General features: G+C 39.9%; 1 protein-coding gene across 14 annotated transcripts in view; it reads left to right on the forward strand.

Annotated features, from left to right (window-relative positions):
- UNC13A (unc-13 homolog A) overlaps window positions 1–21252 on the forward strand; it is a 359756-nt gene that overhangs the window by 139131 nt on the left and 199373 nt on the right. For all 14 annotated transcript variants that reach the window (XM_073595327.1, XM_073595322.1, XM_073595338.1 and 11 more), the window contains 5 exons: window positions 5374–5426; window positions 6003–6081; window positions 14368–14439; window positions 14531–14750; window positions 17352–17579. In XM_073595327.1, coding sequence (XP_073451428.1) covers window positions 5374–5426; window positions 6003–6081; window positions 14368–14439; window positions 14531–14750; window positions 17352–17579 — 652 coding nt within the window. The remainder of the gene's footprint in view (window positions 1–5373; window positions 5427–6002; window positions 6082–14367; window positions 14440–14530; window positions 14751–17351; window positions 17580–21252) is intronic.

A 21252-nucleotide genomic window follows, 5' to 3' on the forward strand; every position in this document is an offset into this window, starting at 1 on the left:
TGGCCCCCCCACCCCAAAACACCTTTGTTCCCATGTTGATGAGGACAGGGGCCTCTTCCCGACAACCCTGGCCATTGGTTGTCGGGGTCTGGGGGCGGAGGGCTTATCGGAATCCGGGAGCCCCCAGATCCCGGTTCCCCACCCTATGTGAATGAGTATGGGGTACATCGTACCCCTACCCATTCACCTGGGGGAAAAAGTGTCAATAAAAAAACACACTAGACAGGTTTTTAAAGTAATTTATTAGGCAGCTCCGGGGGTCTTCTTCCAACTTCAGGGGTCTTCTTCCGACTTCTCCGCTCTCTCCGGCCTCTTCTCCCGGTGTCCGGTTCTTCTCCCGCTCTCTGGTCTCTTCTCCTGGTGTCCGGTTCTTCTCTCACTCTTCAGTTCTTCTGCCGGGCTCCTCCGCTATCTTCTGCTCTTTTGCCGCTCTTTTGCTAGCGGTGGCCCGGTCTTCTCAAGTTTGTTGCGCAATCGCAGCAAGTCTGCATTGAATGACTCCAGTTCAACATTCTTTACAAACATTCTGCAAGTCTACTGCAAGTTCTGGTTCAGTTATATTGTGCAATAGTCATCCCACCACAGGGTTTACTGTGGCTGAATTTTCATGCTGTAGGCTTGCAGAACTAATGCTGTAGACTCATCACTGCAACTTGGGTCTTGCTAGAGACTTGCCACGCAAATTTGTTACATATTGGAAAAGTGTCAACTAGAACTTGTGCTTTAAGTGCTCTGCAAGTGTACAACTTGCCAATGAAAATGTGTAGCAAGTTAACAGACTTACAATTCAACACTGCCACAAATTTGTGGCAAGTTATCGTTGCTATCTGGTTTCACACCAAAGAAATTTCTCCCATTGCCTGAATGTGGTAAGGGCCATTTGTTTTACCTGTCAGCCACTGCTTCCTTTAGGCATAAAAAAGTGCCTCCAGCTTTTAGTTTTATAATTTCTAATGCCCTGTACACACGACCGGTTTTCCTGTCGGAATAAACTCTGAAGGTTTTTCCGACGGAGTTCCGATGGAATTCCACTCAAACTTTCTTGCATACACACGATCACACCAAAGTCCGACCGTCAAGAATGCGGTGACGTACAACAGGACTAGAAAAAGGAAGTTCAATAGCCAGTAGCCAATAGCTTCCATCTCATACTTGCTTCAGAGCATGCGTAGTTTTTGGTACGTTGAAACAGCATACAGACGAGCGGTTTTCCCAATAGGAATTGGTTCCGTCGGAAATATTTAGAACATGTTCTTTTTCTAGGTCCGTCAGAATTTTCGACGTAAGAAGTCCGATGAGGCATACACTCGATCGGAATATACGATGAAAAGCTCCCGTCTGACTTTTTCTGTCGGACATTCCGCTCGTGTGTACGGGGCATAAGTCTAAGAAATTGATTTGACAGATTTTTGTGTAGGCCTATGGGTTACAAGATAAAGTTCCCCCTTTTTCCATTGAAGCCCACTGCACTAGGGCAGTGAGAATTTGGGTCCTTTCACACTGGCATTCATGCGCAAAACTCAGAAAATGCTAGGAAAAAAATGCTAGATGAAAAATGCTGATATCAACTTTTTTTTTTTGTAGTAGCATTTTAGTAGCTTTTAGAAGCTTTTAGGAGCATTAGCATTTTATTAGCATTTTTACAGTACATGAAGGAAAAAAACGCTTGAGAAAATCTGTTAGGAGCGTTTTAGTAGTGTTTCGTAGTGTTTAAGATAGTTTAGGAGCATTCAGCGTTTTTTTATTCTGGGAAAACGCTCCAAAAAACTCTACTGAAGCTTAAAAAACGCTTTTAGCATAAAATAGTGTGCATGGACTCATAAGATAACACCACTAGCTTCTAGGAGCATCAAAAAAAAGCTCAATAGCTTCTAGGCACGTGAAAAAACACTAGTGTGCGTGGAGCCTCAGTTTACATCAATTATTACATCTGTCTTCAGCTCAGTTCGGTTCAGTTTACATATGTTTGCACTTCAGTTCTGATCAGTTTACATCATCCTACATTCGTTTTTGCATCAGTTTTGTTAGTTGTTGCAGAAACCAATCATAGATAACAAAAGTAAAAGCAAAAAATGTTTCCTATATATAAACGAAATGCATGTAAATAGCCATTTAGAACTGTTTATATCGGTTAAGATCCATCTAAACAGAAAAGGTCGTAGCCTTGTTCTGTTTGATCCGGATTTGGTGGATGTTAACAGATCATCTGCCCATAGATATACATTAACCCCTTGGAGACGGCTCCTCCCGGCCCTTTAACGGATTTAGGATGCTGGGAGGGCTTATGATCATGTGACAGCCATAATTTGCTGTCACGGCGCTCACAGGATTGGAAAGCTTTCCATTACCAGCCAGTAACTTTTTTTGATTGAAAAATGTATACTTTATTTTGCAAGAAAATATACAAAAAAACAAATACTTTAAACAGGGTACATCCAATCTGTACTGCGACGCAGCGCATAAATACACTACATTACAATACATCACCAAGCATACCAATAAATTACATTCATCCTGCGGTATGATGCCTAATGTGTTGTGCAGAGTAGTAATACCCCGAAACATCACATCATGCATGACGCCGCATTACCAGCCAGTAACTGTGCCAGGACCACGCAGGGAGTGTGCTTTCGGCACAGCTGTTTTTGCATTAATGCACGCAAATATGCGGCTGCTCTGCGCCAAAGCCCACCCGCTGAGAGGCCACATATTTGTGTGTGGCTGGCACCAAGAGGTTAAGGTTCAGTCTGGAGCCATCTGAAAAACTGATAGATGTATTTAGACTGAATCTCTATGTGAAAGGGACCTTTCTTGCCTTTTCATTGTCAGACTTTTGTTTCTCAGATTTGTTAGGCTGCAACTTGGTCTTCTGTTCACACATTCTCCAGGTTTTTTAAGGTCAATATATCTGCCTCTCTGGATGCTATTTTTGTTCAATTGTATGCATATTTTTGAAAGCAGTTGTTTATTGCGCCTTTACTCCTTTTTGTTTTTGTTTTTTTTCTACGGCTGATTCACTTTGTTGTTTTGGTGTGCCTGCCCCTCTGTTTGGGCTGCTTTTGAATATCCCTATGTTGCTTAATTATAATCAAGCTGTGCCCCTCAATAGACAATATAGAAAAAAGGATTTTTGTATTCACTGTAAAAGCCATTTCTCAGAGTCTGTTGAAGGACACAGATTAAAGCCTCTAGGGGGCTGGCCCTTAATTTATAATTGCCATGTTTACAGTTTTACAATGTTTTCCCGAATTTATCAGTTTTACCAAGCTGTTTCACTCAATGAACTCCGAAAAAAAGGATTTTACGGTGACTAAAAAAATTCTACTTTTGCAATACATGCTATGGATTATACAGTAGATGTATGGATAGTATGTATAGTTCATTGTCATTGGTGTCAACTCAATAATACACATAACCATATTTTTTTGGGTACCCTGCATAATTGCACCTATAGTAGTAAGTAGTCATAACAACAGGAGATTGCCCATATGATGTCATTTAAGGCTCTAATTGACAAACCCAGGGATATACTGCATGAGTATATAATTGCTAGTGAAAAAGTAATTTGACTTACTAAGTAAAAGCAAAAGTCTCCGTATTAAGTGCATACTTGCCTGCAAAAGTGTCCATTTGCCAATCTCTGGCAATTGAGTTGTTGCATGACAACAGTTTTTTTTTACCAATAATTTAGCCCAACTGTTGTAGTTTCAACATTATATGACATTTCATGTCCTCTATAATTGTAACTCATTAACTATTACTTTATTGTTGTATGCCTTTTTAATGTGCAGTGTGTGTGTAAGTATTTGTGTATGTGTAATACATAAAACCACATTTGCTTCTCAATTTCTGATGTTGGTATGTGTGTGTTTCTTTTGTTTTATGAAAAGTAATTCAAGAAAAGTAATTTACATGTAAATGTACCCTTATCAATATTTGTTATCTAACTTATGTTACCATAGCCCTGTTAGTAATTATTGTTAAAGCCAAGCTACACCTTTCTGACAAGTTTGGTTTTAGGGTAGGCTGTAGAAATGATCAGTACTGTATATCAATAACAAGCAACATTTGGGGTCTGTGTTGGAAGACTTTTAGGTAAACGCAGATTGCATTTGACAGCACATCAGTTTAAGATACTTCCGGGAATTCATTGCAGGTGCAGTTGGCCTGCATTTTACTTGCTCCATGTAATTTTGCAATCCCATAGACCTATATAAAGAAAGAGGCAGTTCTAACACAAACAAAAGCCCAAGCCCTAATTTTATCTTAGCTGCTAGCTTGGAAATATTAAAATAGATGTATTTTTGTTTCTGTATCCACATTGGGGTGTGTTTCTGCACTTTTCCATCCCAGTGATGGTGGGCACCAAGAAGGAAACACTCTTTAAAATGAACATCCTTTCTTAGGATGGTTATTGTTGTCTCAATTCCTGTTAGAAAGAGTCCCCCAAGTTGCTTTTTTTATCGTCGGGATAGAAAATGAGGCAATTCTTCCCAAAAAAGGATCTTACTCTTCCCCACTTTACTGAAAAAATGCTTTTAAAGTGAATGGTTTTCCTGTCACTTCCTGTCATAATGATATGAAGGACATCTCTGCAGTAGAAACTAAGACATCAAAATAAACCTTGGCCATCCTCAACTAACAAAAAGTTTTGACTGGAGTTACACTTAAGCCTGAGTTTGTGGAGGAGAGATAGCTAACACATGGGGAGTGGGGACCGATGTGTGATAAGTGTGCTAACATATGCCCATAGCAACTAGAATCATTTACCGGTAGTTGATTGGTTGGGCAACAACAAAAGTAGCTTTTAGCATATATTTCCTACATCAGTGTCTGCCCTGTGCTGTATGTGGGCTGAGAGCTATTTTCATATAGACAGCCTCTCAGGAGTCTATAGTTCCCTGTAGCACTTAACAAAATTTGAGCATTCCTCTTCTATACAGCTTTAGAGGCATTCAAAGATAAGTAGTAAATACTATTTGTAATCTACGATGAATTAAAACAGATATGATTTCAAGTAGTACGATTTGAGAAGTAGTTCATGTATTACTTTTTCAGGACTTCAGCCCGATTTTACTGCCATAGGCTATAATGTAAATCGGGCTGCAAATCATACCTGTGTCTATATCAGCACTACTTGAGCCTGAAAGTTAAACTTTTGTATATAACATCACTGTTTCTCCCTGTGACATGGACAGCCCCTCTCATAAAGTAGCACTGAACTCGTATCAAATCATTACAAATCTCACAGAAGTATTGCAGAAGTAGTGATTGAAGTCGGGCTTTAAATCGCACTACTTTAAATTGTACCCAGTGTGACTGCAGACTTAAAAATGTTTTTCAGCATATAAAATCTCAATTTTTCTCTTGCAGGCGAGAGGTGAAAGCAGTGGAAATATGTCAAAGTCTCTGTGGTTTAAAGATGGGTATGTGAAAGGACAGTGTCCTTTTATCAACTGAACAAAAGTAATTTCCTAAAATCTTTGTGCACTTATTATGGATATACTTATACATTCATACATATATGTGGCAGTGTTACATGGTCAGTGCTTTATAGCGCCCTTCTTTTAAACAAGAATGGTATGTATGTGTTTAAAAAATGTGCTTGTAAATACATTTTTACAGAATTTTTCTAAAGTAATTAAATACCTTCATACAGTATGTTGTTACATTTTAGAAAAAGACAACTGGAAACGTATAATGGTCTCAGAGAGGCATTAATCTGCATTATTCAGTTAAATGTGAAGAAAATCATGGAAGCCATTGGTGCCTTCATGTAGCTCATGTATAGTCATGTATCTTTTCTGGTTGACCCTGTTTCTTTTTAATGCATTTATTTAAGTTTATTACAAATACAAAGTAAAAATAGTATTGCAAAGTTTTATACCAAACAAGGTACATTCTCTTATATAGAAATTCCTTTTCAAATGTAATATGACAAAATAGTCTTTCTGTATTCTGTATCTTATGCACTTTGTTCTTGTTGTCATGCTCACTGTCAGGCCTGCTGGTGGTCTGATAATTATTGACAGTATGCCGGACATACGAAAGAGAAAACCCATACCTCTTGTCAGCGACTTGGTGAGTTTTAGATAAAAATAAAAAAAAACTGTTTTCTTTTCTTTATTCAATTCACTAACTCTTTTCTCATTATTTGTTTCCATGCTTTCCCCATTTGTAAAGGCAATGGTAATTTATATTTCATTACATTTTCATTAGCATTTAAGATTCAAGGGGACATGCTGGGGCTGAATGATGAAAGCAAAAGAACAAAAGCAAGGATAAACAATTATAGTACTCTTGCATTGTGGGAATGTGCGCAAATGTAGACACACAGAGAGATTGCGATTCCCTAAACCTAGCTGATCATACAATGATACCTATGGGTTGGCCCTAGTTTTTTGTGTATGTATGTTGAACATCTAAATTATTCTGTTTATGTGCCTTATGTTTCTAGAAGTCTGGAATATGCAGAGGAACATTTTACTTAACAATAAAAAACAAAAAACAAAAAATAAAACCATACACTAACGTTGCCGCCATGCTAAGGAAGAAAACGTGCATGCACCAAGCTAAATAGCATGTTAAAAAAAATCTTTACACTATGCTGTTAAAGCTAAAAAAGGAAGCATATGTATTTTTCAAGCACCATGGAATATTGTAGGCCAGCTGGTGCCTGAAATTTTGCATGTGTGGAAAGATACATCCATGCACAGTATAATACCCCTCTGCTAATGGTTCACTGAGGGTTTCTACAAATTACGTTTTTTTTGCAGTTTCCTCTAGTGATAGTTGTGTGCAGTTTTATTCCCAATTAGTATACGCATTCAAGAAAATGATAACAGTGGTTACATAAACCCCAAAACAAAGAGAAAATCACATCTTTTTTTCCGCATACCACCACTTAGCTAGTATATGTTTTTGAGTTTAGAGTTTACATTTTATACCCTCACTTCATTGTGAGCAGTATCTGAAAAACAAACCAACCAAAAAACAAAATTTGTTACTTAGTTACATAGTTAAGTTGGCCATAGATGGATGCAATTAAGGTCGATGGAATCAAGGTGGATAGAAGAACCCTCCCTGCTGAGAAATTGTATTCTAACAATGGGGATTCTCTACTGACAGAATACACTGACAGCAGCTGCTGGTTGAGAGAAAATGTCCAACAAGCCAGCAACAGAAGTCAATTAGTAGATCATCTTCTGTTGAGTGAGTGTGGCTAAACCAGTCAAATTTTGATCCAGCTTAAAGCAGTATTAAATCCAAAAGCAATCTTTTATTATATTGCAGCTTACCAATTCTTAGATGTGGTAATTAGATTTAGTTTAGTAATTAGATAACTTAGATTTGTTTTATTTTTTAGGCTTTTTTTTATTTTCACCTGGTGATCCAGCCAGTCTATTGGTTTTCAGAAGAACAAGCTGTCCTGCAAATGTAGCAGTTAAGCCTTCTTCACACAGGCTTCAGCTTGCTTAAGCGCAGTATGAACAGCAAGCTTTGACAAAGCATTTGCAGAGCTTCCAGCAAGCTTTTTTGAAGCTTTTAAAGTACCTTTTAACTCCAGTTTGTAAATGTTGAATACAGACCCTAATGGGAGCGTTGGTTGCCACTTTAAGCAAGCTGCTAGCAGGCTTCAGCATGCTTTCAACAAGCTTCAAGAAGTTCTGAAGCCTACTTGCAGCTTGTTTAAAGTGGCAGTCAGCACTCCCATTATAATCTGTGTTCAACATTTATAAACTGCAGCTTAACCACTTGCCTACTGGGCACTTTTACCCCCTTCCTGCCCACACCAATTTTCAGCCCTCAGCGCTGTCACACTTTCAATTCATGCAACAGCGTTCATGCAACACTGTAGCCAAACAAAATTTGTATCATTTTTTTTCACACAAATAGATGGTTGTTTAGTGGTATTTAATCACCACAGGTTTTTCTTTATTTTTTGCTAAATAAACGAATAAAGACCAAAAATTTGGGGAAAAAAAAAGTTTTCATAGTTTGTTATAAAATGTTGCCAACAGGTAATTTTTCTCCTTCACTGATGTGCGCTGATGAGGCTGCACTGATGGGCACTGATAGGAACGGACAGGCTGCACTGTTGGGTACTGATGAGGTGACACTGATGGGTGACACTGATAGGTGACACTGATGAGGCGGCACTGATGGGCACTGTACCCTGATTATCAGTGTACATGTCCCTTTTACACAAGTTGATTATCGGCTCTCTTTTTCTCTCCTGTCAGCATAAGGAAAGGAATGCCAATAACCGGCTTCTGTTTACATTTGTGATCAGCTGTGAGTGGACACAGCTGATCACGTGGTAAAGAGCCGCTGATTGGCTCTTTACCTTAATCTGTGATCAGCAGTGTCCAGAGGACACTGTGATCACAGAGCGTGCCACCCACGGCCCGCATCGGGTGCTATCACGGGTGCGATCCTGGGAGGCCGTCATATGACATATAACAAAGCTTGCTGAATGCTCTGCAAATGCTTTGTATAAGCTTTGGTTTGCTGTTCACATTATTCTTATACAAGCTGAAGCCTGTGTGATACAGGCCTTACAGGGTTGAGACAAAACCATTTCCCAATGATAAGGGTGCTTACAATGATCAGCTTTTAATAATATATGTAAAACCTTTATCTCAAAAGGAAAAACACTGTTGCTGTAATTGCTTATAAAGTGTGAGCTGGAGTTTGGCTTCGATTTGTTAGTGTCATTAAATCTGCTAGTACATCTAACACTCCCCTCCCCTTCACTGACAACACTGCTGTCCAAAGGTGCCCCTGTGCTCCTTCATCCAGAGTGGAGGCACTCTAATGTCTCATGCACACTGGGAGTTTGCTTAGCTCCCCTGAATGCCCTTTATCCAGGCAGAAGAAAAGCTGACTAACAAACGCACATATAAGCGTGTGAAGAGTTTTAGCATAAAAGCCTAAGAATGAAAACAAATGCAGCCACCAAATCTAATGATTGGTAATCTGCAATGTATTACACTTTTGGCTTTGGGTTTAATACTGCTTTGAATCGTGTTAAAAAAAAAACACAAGTCTATCAAGCTGAACAAAAATAAAATATAAACAAATAGAAATCCTCCATATACCCAATCCTATATCCATAGCTGGTTCAGAGGAAGGCAAAAAAACCCCCCATTTAAGCACAATCCAATTTACTCCAGCGGAGAAAAAAAATCTTTCCTGAACCCCTAGGAGGCAATTGGATTTTTCCTGGATCAACTATCCCTGGTGTTCTGAATGTGATATCCATAAAACTATTTGTGCATGCAGGGCATATACAGAATCTTTCCTTGGCCCTAATTAAAGACCAGTATGGCATTTCATAGGTATGTTAAAGTGATTGTAAAGGGAAAAAAAAAAATTCTAAAATAACAAACATGTTATAATTACCTGCTCTGTGCAACGATTTTGCACAGAGCAATCCAAATCCTCCTTTTCTGAGATTGTATTTTTATTTCATTTTTGGTTGAACTACATGGACTTGTGTCTTTTTTCAACTTGACTAACTATGTAACTATATTCCTGGCTCCTCTGCCCTTATGAGTGCCCCCATAGCAAGCTGCTTGCTATAAGGGCATACGTGCAGGCTCGGTCCCAAGCCAGGTTCAGTCCCACCCCCTGCTCCCTCCTCCCAGACTGTGATTGGCAGCAGCAGGAGACATTGCCCTCCTATCTGATCCGCCCAGACGGAGGAGGATGGATTCCCCTTCCTTTTTATTTAGTGAACGAGAACAGATTGGAGGTTAATTTAGACAAGTCCGTTTATACCCGCCGGTCCACAGAAATATATGGACCATCCAATCAGGACCGCCTGAAAGACTGACAGGCAGGACTAATCAGATCGCCCATGTGAAAGGGACCTTACTCTTTACAGGTAAGGTATAAAAAAAATCTCATTTTGATTTTGAGATAAAATAATTTGAGAACAATCAATTAACTGTGATGAAGGGTTTGTTTTCACTTGATTTTAATCAGTAAGGTGTAAAGAGGCTTGAGAGCACAGTATTTTGCACTAGGTCATCTTGGAGAGTGCACCTATCACTGTGGGTGCTATCATCACATTTTTTAACCACTTCGCCACCACCCCATGTACATTTACTGTGGCCGCTCTGTGCCGGATCACGTACCTAGTACCCACAACCTGCTCCCCCTGTGATTGGACACAGCGGGAGCCAATCAGTGAGTCTAGCGGACCCGATGTCCTCCGGGACCCGCCGATTGTTCAGGAAAGAAGCAGAATGGTGGTCTGCCTATGTAAACAAGGCAGACCGTCGTTCTATCAGTAGGAAAAACTGGAACATGGATCTCTGCCTTCCCATAATACAAGCACCTCCCAAAAAGTGTCAAAAGTGTCGCTTAATGTCCGATTTGTCCAGTGCAATATCACAATTCTGCTATAAGTCGCTAATCGCCACCATTGCTAGTAAAAAAACAAAAAATCAATAAAAATTCCATAAATATATCCCAAAGATTGTAGAAGCTATAATAGCTTTTGTGCAAACCAAACAATATATGCCTATTGGGATTTTTTTACCAAAAATATGTAGCAGAATACGTATTGGCCTAAATTTATGAAGAAATTAGATTCTTTACATTTTTTTTATTGGATGTATTTTATTGCATAAAGTAAATAATATAGTTTTTTTTTTTAAAATTGTCGGTCTTTGTTTAAAGCGCCAAAAAAAATTCAAAACACAGGGGTCATCAAATACCACCAAAAGAAAGCTCTATTTGTGGCAAAAAAAGGACATACATTTAATTTAGGTACAGCGTCACGTGGCCACGCAATTGTCAGTTAGAGTAAAGCAATGCCGGATCACAAAAAAATTGCATGTTTATGAAGGGGGGAACCTTCCGGGGCTGAAGTGGTTAAATAATAAAACTCTAGATTCATGTCCTTGTGTAAAGAGATCTTTGTCTGAGCTTCATTTGGCTTGGTAATAGTTCCACCTCCCAATAGCATCTTAAGCAAAGTTACACTCATTGTTTTTGTAAAGTTAATTACAATTTAAAAATGATTATTGTAAGAGCGAACAGTAGCTCCATTAATTATTTCTACAGGTAAATGATCAATCAAACAAAAAGCCATATTTTACTGGAGCCTGGTGGGCTAGGTTCTTTTCTTCTTCATTTGGGCATTCTGCATGTTACAGCTTCTCTGGTTGCACTCTCTATAAAACAAAAAGGGTCTTTTTATAAAGCCCACAAGAGGCATGTAAACTCAGAAACTCAAAAACAGTTATTTCACCAACGCAGTCCCCAAAAGGTATAAGAAATTGCCAGGAAGATTAACTCTACATCTACCAAAAAATTGAAATAATTTTCTTTTGAGTGGACTGACCCTGTTTTACTGCCTGTTTATATCTCATTGAAGAACATTCATGTACCCTCTTTTGGGGGATATTGGGCCATACATCCCCCTTCAGTCTCTTCCTCCTTCATGTGTATCTCCTCCTCTCTGACTCCCCCCCCCCTCATGACTTTATCATTGAGATCAATATTATTGGCTCTGCCACTTTCCTAAAACCCTGCAAGTGCAGCAGCTAATTGATAATTATATAATCACAATCCAAGTCACATTCATTTTGCACATGGACACAGCCTAACAAAACTATTTCGCTCAACAAAAGTGGAGTCACTCTTTAAGCTAAGCTTTAAAAGCCCCTCCCCATTGGGGGATTCCTCCTGTCTTCCCGTGTGATCATCAGAACAGGAAGCAAAGGGGGGCCTCTTGGAAAGCAACACAAACAGCGATAAAAGTTTTTGTTTTTTTTTATCAAAAAGGTAAAAGGTTTATTGAGATGTCACAAAGTCGTACAAATAGGCAATAAAGATACATATTGTTTACTCAAGAAAACATTCCAGTATAACAGTATTAAAAATAAAGTCACATGAAATGTATTAATAGCTGTTTAAGGCCATATCTAGCACCCTTCATAGCTAGGACACTAGGTCCACCTTAGCAAAATTGGGAAACCTGCAAGAAAAGTTTGGAAAGCAAGTACACACAGTCCTCAACTGTAATATTGCCATCTAGAGTGGACATATCCATATTTGTAATACCATATTTCACAGCAATAATCTGCCCAGTACTAAATCCACCGGGTCTAAACCAGGATACCGTCTCAAATTTGGAAAGGCTGCCTCTATGCTGATATATCAGCTTTTCAAACCTTACCATTGGGCCCATCTGTTCAAGACACATCTGTGGCCTAGGGGAAGCATTAAATATCCAATGTAATAAATGACCCTGCAAGCCTGAAACAGAGCCCTAGAGGCTGCCTCTCTAACATACATATCTGGAATTACAGCATCAAGCATAACATGCTAAAATGCATTGCTTAGGTTCCAGGGGAATGGAAACCTGAAATGGGATGTTCACCACATTAACAACAGTGTTCTAGTAGTGGTGAAGCTTCGAGCACCTCCATATCAAATATATTAGGTCCCCTGTATTTCTGTTACATCTAGCACACAGGGGGTCTGGGCTTAGACCCGCATGTGGGGTACGATGAACTCTTAATAAAATATAGAGTTGAGATTAAGAGAGCATAGCCATACAGGCCTTCAAGGCCTCCTCCCATTGGGCTTCCGGGATATCACCTACGTCTCTCTTCCACCTCTCACATGCTGAACTGGTAAAACTCTCCGAATACACACCAAGGAGCATAGCATAACAGTTGAAGATAAAGCCCTTTGTAGAGTGGGACTACTGCATAAGACCAAATATCGAGGTTGGTGACAACTCCGTGGCTTTCAGAGACCGCTAAGCATTCACCACATGTTTCAATTGTAAATAGTAAAATAGCATATTAGAGGAGATGCCAAAATCTAGACTGCAATTGGGCAAAAGAAAGTAAATGTGCATTGTCAAAGATATGTTTGAGATGCGTCACCCCAAAGACTCCCCACTTAGCGGCATGTCGTAACTTGGCTAATTCAGGGTAGGTGTGATTATTCCAAATAGAGCTGTAACTAGTGTATCCCGTAACCTTTTGTAGTTATTTGGCTTTTTCCCATATTTTTTTGTATGAACCTGTATGTTGGCTATTGTTTATTAGGTTTGGAAAATAGTTGTGCCTCTAGGCCCTTGGCGTGAGTGTTGGCCCTACTAAAATACAGCATGATGAACAATGTGGAATCCTGAGGTTCATCTCCAGAGGCTGATATCCTCACTAGGCTTCCCACCATATGTTGGCATCGGGATGCAATGTGATAAAGCCAGGGATTTGGGGAGAACCAACCCTCCCTTGGCCTTTGGTTTCTGCAATTGTTTCAATTTCATTCTAGCACTGCCTCCTCTCCACAGTAGGGTCCAAAAAATAGAATCGACCACACAGAAATTTTTTAGTGGGATAACCACCAGAGAATCATGCAGACGATAGAGCAATTGGGGCACCAAAATCATTTTATCCAAATTGGCTCTCCCTGCCACTGAGAGTCACACATCGGTCCATAATTTAACCTTGTCTCTCAATTTTGTTAGTAATAGTAAAATATTTAAGCTATAGTAGTCTATATGCTGTGGAGAGAATACTATCCCCAAGTATTTGAATGAAATCACTACAGATACAGGACAAAAGGATGCTGACAAATGTTAACCCCTTGATCTAATGGTAATAAAGTGGATTTTGTTCCATTTATTGTAAGCCCTGAAAACTTTCCAAATTCTAAAATAGTAGATATGACATATGACACTCAGAGAAGCTTCGGTGTCACCCAATAGCAGAAACATGTCATCTGCATAAAGCAGGACTTTCTCTTGTAGTATTCCATACTGGAACCCACTTATATTGTCATTGGCCCCAATCCGTGCCGCTAGCGGCTCTATAGCCAAGGAAAATAATAGCCCTGATTTGATTTTTGATTGATTTTTTTGAATTGATTTTGATCTTGTTTCTAATGGGCTGATGATGCATAAAATCATGAGACAGACCCCACTCCCACCTCTACAATAAGGCCCATGTCTGATGAAACACGTTAGAGGGCATGGTTCGGGAGGGGAAAAAACACCCCTCCCCTTTCTGCCATACTTGAATTGAGCTGCTTTCAGTGTGTACTCCCTTCCCTCTTTTGTAAATTGCTGACAATCGGGCAAGACAAGCCCTGTGGGAGCTGCACCCGACAAGAATTGTATCACTGGTTAACTGAATTAGTGGATCTTTAGCAGCACTAAATGTTTGATTGGGGTTCAACAGAAAATCTTTGTCAAAATATGTTTGAATTCAAAAGTCATTTTTAAGTTGCTTTAAAAGCTTATAACTCATTTTAAATAAACATTGTTTGTCAAATGTATTTTGCTATTAAAATAATCATGCATTATTTAATTACATTATGGGTCTTTTTTTCCAGTCCTTGGTGCAATCCCGTAAAGCAGGAATAACATCTGCACTTGCAACAAGCACTTTAAACAATGAAGAGCTAGTGAGTACTATAAATTAGAACCAAATACTTTGTTGCTGGTGTCGTTGTTTTTGTGCTAACATCAGATTTTTTTCCCCTTTTTATTAACCAGAAAAATCATGTTTACAAGAAGGCCCTACAAGCTTTAATCTATCCAATTTCCAGCACAACTCCTCATAATTTTGAGGTGTGGACTGCCACAACCCCAACTTATTGTTACGAGTGTGAAGGGCTTTTGTGGGGAATTGCCCGTCAGGGTATGCGCTGCACAGAATGCGGAGTTAAGTGCCATGAAAAATGCCAGGACCTCTTAAATGCAGACTGTCTACAAAGTAAGTGTTCCATGTTTTCATTGTGTTTTTTTTTTAAATGAAACTGAATTGTGTTTCTGGTTACCATCAGAAATAAAGGGGACTTTGTAGACCGATATTTTAACCTACGTGCCTTCAACGTAAAAAGTTTGTTTTTCTTGGTTTCCTTTTTCCCATCTGCTAGATTTGACATAATGATTTCTTCCTACAAGCATTTTTGGTTCTTAAACCAGAAGGTTCAGCACTGCCATACCCTAGCGGCTCTGGACAGGGTAGAGGCCTGGTCGACACAGTCTGTGCTTGAAAAGTTATAAAAGAGTGCAGAGATGACATTAGGGGTCTAATAGACCCGTGGTGTCTCCTTAAAGAGTACCTGTCACATATATTGAATTTACATGGACACTGTGGCCATTAGGCTTGACAAAGGGGATCCACCCCAAAGCATGCTGCCATGACGATCAATCCATTGTTTGACCTGCTATGTCAGGAACATCATCACTTCTCTGCCTCAGAACTAGATTCAACAAGATCACTGAGCCAATTCTAGGCTAACGTCTGTTTCTACTCCCGTTGCTGGCTTGAGGGTCCTTTTGAACTGGACTTTGGGAAACTACTCCAGGCCACAGATACTCCATGCTTTTCCTTGTAAATGCATTTTATCTTTCATTTTTCATTTGTAAATTACATTTTTTTTCAATGATTTAGTCAGCCTCCCATGGCAAGCTTCCAATATTTATAGATGTGACATTCATCTCACATTCATAGGTGATTAATAAATCCCTGTTTTTTAAAACATGACCTAGGAAGATTTGCATTCAGTAAATATTTCAGGAATGTCACTTTCACATTTAAATATGTCCCTTGACACTCAAAACACATAGTTTTGAGTTTGACTAGGGTTTGTTGGGGACATATAGCATGTTTGCACCCCCTATGTATGTCCTTCTGCTTTGCAAAAGTTGAAAAATATAATTAAGGTTGATTTACTAAAGGCAAAAAGGCTGTTTACTTGGCAAGAGAAGTTACACTTTGCAAGGGAATTTGCCCCAGCTTTTATTAAATGTAAAATTTTACATTACCCAATCACATGCAAAGAAATCAAAGGCGTAACTTCCATCCCAGCCTCAGGCTTCCAATTTTGGGAGGGTGTCCATGGACATCCTCCCAGAACACTGCCTCCTGTGTGCCCCCTGGGAAGTGCATCCAGCGCAATCACAGCGGCCCTTTACAATGTGATCAGCTGATCACATGTAAACACATGTAAACAGACTTGCCGGTTATCTGCAGCCCTTTCCTCCCACGCTGTGTCTGTGTAAGGAAAGGACTGCCGTTAACCATCAAGAATGTCAGTGAATTGTTTACACTGATAATCAGTGTCCCAATTATCAGTGCCACCTATTAGTGCAAATTAATGCCACCTATTAGTGCCCATCAATTCTGCCTATCAGTGCTCATCAATGCTGCCTATCAGTGCTGCCTATCAGTGCCCATCAATTCTGCCTGCAGGTGTTACCTATCAGTGCTCATCAATGCTGTCTATTAGTTCCCATCAATTCTGCCTAAGAGCACCACCTATCAGTGCTCATCAATGCCGCCTAACAGCATCCATCAGTGCCACCTATCAATGCTCTTCAATGCTGCCCATCGGTGCCATCTATCAGTGCTCATCAATGCTGCCTATCAGCATCTATCAATGCTCATCAATTCTGCCTATCAGTGCTCATCAATGCTGCCTATCAGCACCCATCAGTGCCACCTATAAGTGCTCATCAATGCCACCTATCGGTATCTATCAGTGCCACCTATCAGTGCTCAATGCCCATCAGTGCTGCCTATCACTTCTCATCAATGCAGCCTATCAGTGCTCATCAGTGCCACCTATCAGTGCTCATCAGTGCTGCCTATGAGTTCTGCCTATCAGTGCTCATCAATGGCACCTATCGGTGCTTGTCAATGCTGCCTGAGTTCTGCCTATCAGTGTTCATCAGTGCCCATCAGTGCAGCCTATGAGTTCTGCCTATCAGTGCTCATCAATGCCCATCAGTGCCACCCATCAGTGCTCATCAATGCCACCTATCAGTGCTCATCAGTGCACATTAGTGCCTCCTATCAGTGCAGCCTGTCAGTGCTCATCAATGCAGCCTATCGGTGCCCATTAGTGCCCCCTATCAGTGCTTATCAGTGACTAGCAACCCCACTGGGGCCCCCTGGCAGTGGCGGAATGTCGGGGCCCAGTCGCAAGTGCGACTGTTGCTACCCTGGTAGTTCCGCCACTGAAGAAATTAAAAAACAGCATTTTAGCTTACTTATGGTTAGATGGTGGAATTTAGCAGAGCTTCACCTCAATCGCTAAGTTCAGGAGAAAATTCACGTGCAAAGCATATTTTTGTCAAAAGTGAACAGCCTATTTTCCTTTTTTTAAGTCAAACTCATTGACTTCAATGGAATGAAATGTGGAGGCAGGTTTGCCAGAGATGTACTTTAAAGGGGTAGCTCTTTACGAAAGGATTTCTGTAGGCAAGTATAAATTTGCTAAGATATGCTGTATGTTTAATGATGGGCAATCCCTAATATTTGATTCTGAACGTTTTCCATGATATTTCATGTGTTGATTCCTAACAGGAGCAGCAGAGAAGAGCTCAAAGCATGGGGCCGAAGATCGCACACATAATATTATCATGGTTCTGAAAGATCGTATGAAAATCCGCGAAAGAAACAAGCCAGAGATTTTTGAACTTATCCAGGAAGTTTTTGGAGTTGCCAAAGCCACACATGCTCATCAAATCAAAGCTGTAAAACAGAGTGTACTAGATGGTACATCCAAGTGGTCAGCAAAGATCAGCATCACTGGTAGGTGGGAGAGGGTTCATACACATGTTTGTTTTCCTTAGGCTTTATAAAGGAGATATGGCATATACAGAGTGGAGCTGGTGAGTATATAATGTCAAGCAAACTGGGGTTGATTTATTTATTACTTTAATTATATTACATATGTCACACTGATTTGCTGTATCATTTGCTCATTTGTATGCTATGCTGTATTATATATACTACATTACTGGGTTGGGTTGATTTACTAAAGGAATAAAGGCTATTCACCTAGCAATGAATGTTCACCTTGAAAAGTAAATAAAGGGAACTTTTATTTACTTTGATTACCCAACCATATGCAAGGGAAATTTGAAACAGTTCGGATGTTTGCTAGCACAAGATTGGGTATTCAAAATGAACATCACTGACATTAACTTTGCAAAATGAAGATACACTCAGTGAACATTCACTATGTTAAGCGAACAGTCAGGCTGTAGCATCTACAGAATAAAGGATATTTTTTTTAAATTAGACACATAAAAAAAAAAATGACTACAGGGGTAGATGGGCAGGTGCTACAAAAGCTAACAAAGGCCATTGTTGCACTAAAAGGGAACAGGAGCAAAAAATCATTCTCAGGCCTTGTCTAAAATACTGATTATGGTTTTAAACCCATACATTTCTTAGGTGGGTTATGTGCAAGGGCACCACATCTTAATTATAGTAAACTGTACACCATGCAATTGAAAATTGACTTTTTTTAGGTGCCCATGGATGTCACATACTGTACAAAATCTTAAGATTTATACAAATGTATTGATACATTCAGTAAAATAATTTTACACATAACAAAACATAATTGGAACCCCAAAGGGGGTGTGTGACTCCCTCCTCATACAGCATCCATTGTCATTCCTTTTTACATGTTAACAGCTTACATTTGGTTTTAGTTTTGGACAGTTCTCGTTCATCAACGTCAGCAATAATATTTATCTTATTAGAATGTCCAAAGGAACTCGATTCCTCAACACTTTTTGCGATTTGACCCCTCTGCTTCAGAACAGTAAATTGAACTTGTGCATAAAATCCTATATATATATATATATATATATATATATATATATATATATGTACAGTGCCTTGCAAAAGTATTCATCCCCCTTGGCTTTTTACCGATTTTGCTACATTACAGCCTTTAGTTCACTGTTTTTTTAATCTGAATTGTATGTGATGGATCAGAACACAATAGTCTAAATTTGTGAAGTCAAATTAGAAAAATATATACATAAAACTATTTTTCAGAAATAAAAAACTGATAATTGGTATGTGCGTATGTATTCACCCCCTTTGTTATGAAGCCCATAAAAAGCTCTGGTGCAACCAATTACCTTCAGAAGTCACATAATTAGTGTAATGATGTCCACCTGTGTACAATCTAAGTGTCACATCTATCATTACATATACACACCTTTTTGAAAGGCCCCAGAGGCTGCAACACCTAAGCAAGAGGCACCACTAACCAAACACTGCCATGAAGACCAAGGAACTCTCCAAACAAGTAAGGGACAATGTTGTTGAAAAGCACAAGTCAGGGTTAGGTTTTAAAAAAATATCCAAATCTTTGATGATCCCTAGGAGCACCATCAAATCTATCATAACCAAATGGAAAGAACATGGCACAACAGCAAACCTGCCAGGAGACGGGTGCACACCAAAACTCACGGACCGGGCAAGGAGGGCATTAAACAGAGAGGCAGCACAGAGACCTAATGTAACCCTGGAGGAGCTGCAGAGTTTCACAGCAGAGACTGGAGTATCATAGGACGATAATAAGCCGTACGCTCCATAGAGTTGGGCTCTATGGCAGAGTTGCCAGAAGAAAGCCATTACTTTCAGCAAAAAACAAAATGGCACATTTTGAGTTTGCGAAAAGGCATGTGGGAGACTCCCAAAATGTATGGAGGAAGGTGCTCTGGTCTGATGAGACTAAAATTGAACTTTTTGACCATCAAAGAAAACGCTATGTCTGGCGCAAACCCAAGAGATCACATCACCCAAAGAACACCATCCCCACAGTGAAACATGGTGGTGGCAGCATCATACTGTAGGGATGATTTCAGCAGTCGGGACTGGGAAACTGGTCAGAATTGAGGGAAAGATGGATGGTGCTAAATACAGGGATATTCTTGAGCAAAACCTGTACCACTCTGTGTGTGATTTAAAGCTAGGATGGAGATTCACCTTCTAGCAGGACAATGACCCCAAACACACTGCTAAAGCAACACTTGGTTTAAGGGGAAACATGTAAATGTGCAGAATTGGCTTAGTCAAAGCTCAGACCTCAATCCAATAGAAAATCTGTGGTCAGACTTAAAGATTGCTGTTCACAAGCGCAAAAAACATGCAACTTCAAGGAGCTGGTGTCACGTACCTGGTTGGAGGCCAAAATGCTGAGAGGGCTCCCCTTGCGGCTGAGTGCAGTACACCCCTGAAGTTGGGTACAGAGGGTGTAGTGCCCAGAGAAGCAAAGGTTGCCAGATGGATTCCAGAGAGAAGAGCTGGTGGGCACCAAAAGGACACCGGGTAATACAGGAAACACAGCTGGGCTAAAGTCTATAAGAATCCTCGGTAATACTTGACAAGGTGTGCACAAAGAACAGTAGTGGAAGCCAGGCCAGGGGTCAAACACAGTAGATCCGGCAAGAGGAAGAGGCAGGTTGCAGAAACAGGGACAAGTCAAAGTTCTGGTATCAGGAAGCAGGCAGGAACAGGTACTGTATCAAAGTCCGTGATACAAGCCGGGATTAGGTACTGGAGAGGACAACAAGTCGGTAAATCAAGCCAGGGTGTCAAACCAGGAGAGCAGATCAGACAGGTCAGGAACAAGCCAGGTCACAACAGGAATCCAAATAGTAATTGCACAGAGGCTCAGGAACACAGGAAGACTGACAAACCAGCAACTGCAGATACTAGCAGACTTCCTTATATAGGCCCATGTGACCTGCTGGTAGAGATACTGGGTCCTAAAGTCCTTCTCCTGCCAAAGATGCTGGGTCCTAAAGTCCTTCTCCTGCCATAAGTGCTGGTAGAGATGCTGGGTCCTAGAGCCCTTCTCCTGCTGTTGGTTCCTTGACAACTGGCACTATTGCCAGTTCTCTTACAGCCATTTCCCTGACAGCTGGAGCAGTTTTGCAAGGAGGAATGGGCAAAAATCCCAGTGGTAAAATGCGGCAAGCTCATAGAGACTTATCCAAAACGACTTGGAGCTGTGATAGCCGCAAAAGGTGGCTCTACAAAGTAAAGGACTTTAGGGGGTGAATAGTTATGCACATTGACTTTTTCTGTTATTTTGTCCTATTTGTTGATTGCTTCACAATAAAAAAAACATCTCCAAAGTTGCGGGCATGTTCTGTAAATTAAATGATGTAAATCCTCCATGTTAATTCCAGGTTGGAGGTGAATACTTTTGCAAGGCACTGTATATATATATATATATATATATATATATATATATATATATATATATACACATACAGTGGGAAAAATAGTTATTTGATCCCCTTCAGATTTTGTAAGTTTGCCCACTTACAAAGAAATGAAGGGTCTATAAGTTTTATCTTAGGTGTAGGTTTAAATGATAGATACAGAATATCAACCGAAAATCCAGAAAAAACAAATGATACTAATTTAATAAATTGAGTTGCAGTTCAGT

The sequence above is a fragment of the Aquarana catesbeiana genome, linkage group LG01 (assembly GCF_042186555.1).
Source record: "Aquarana catesbeiana isolate 2022-GZ linkage group LG01, ASM4218655v1, whole genome shotgun sequence".
Taxonomy (NCBI): Eukaryota; Metazoa; Chordata; class Amphibia; order Anura; family Ranidae; genus Aquarana; species Aquarana catesbeiana.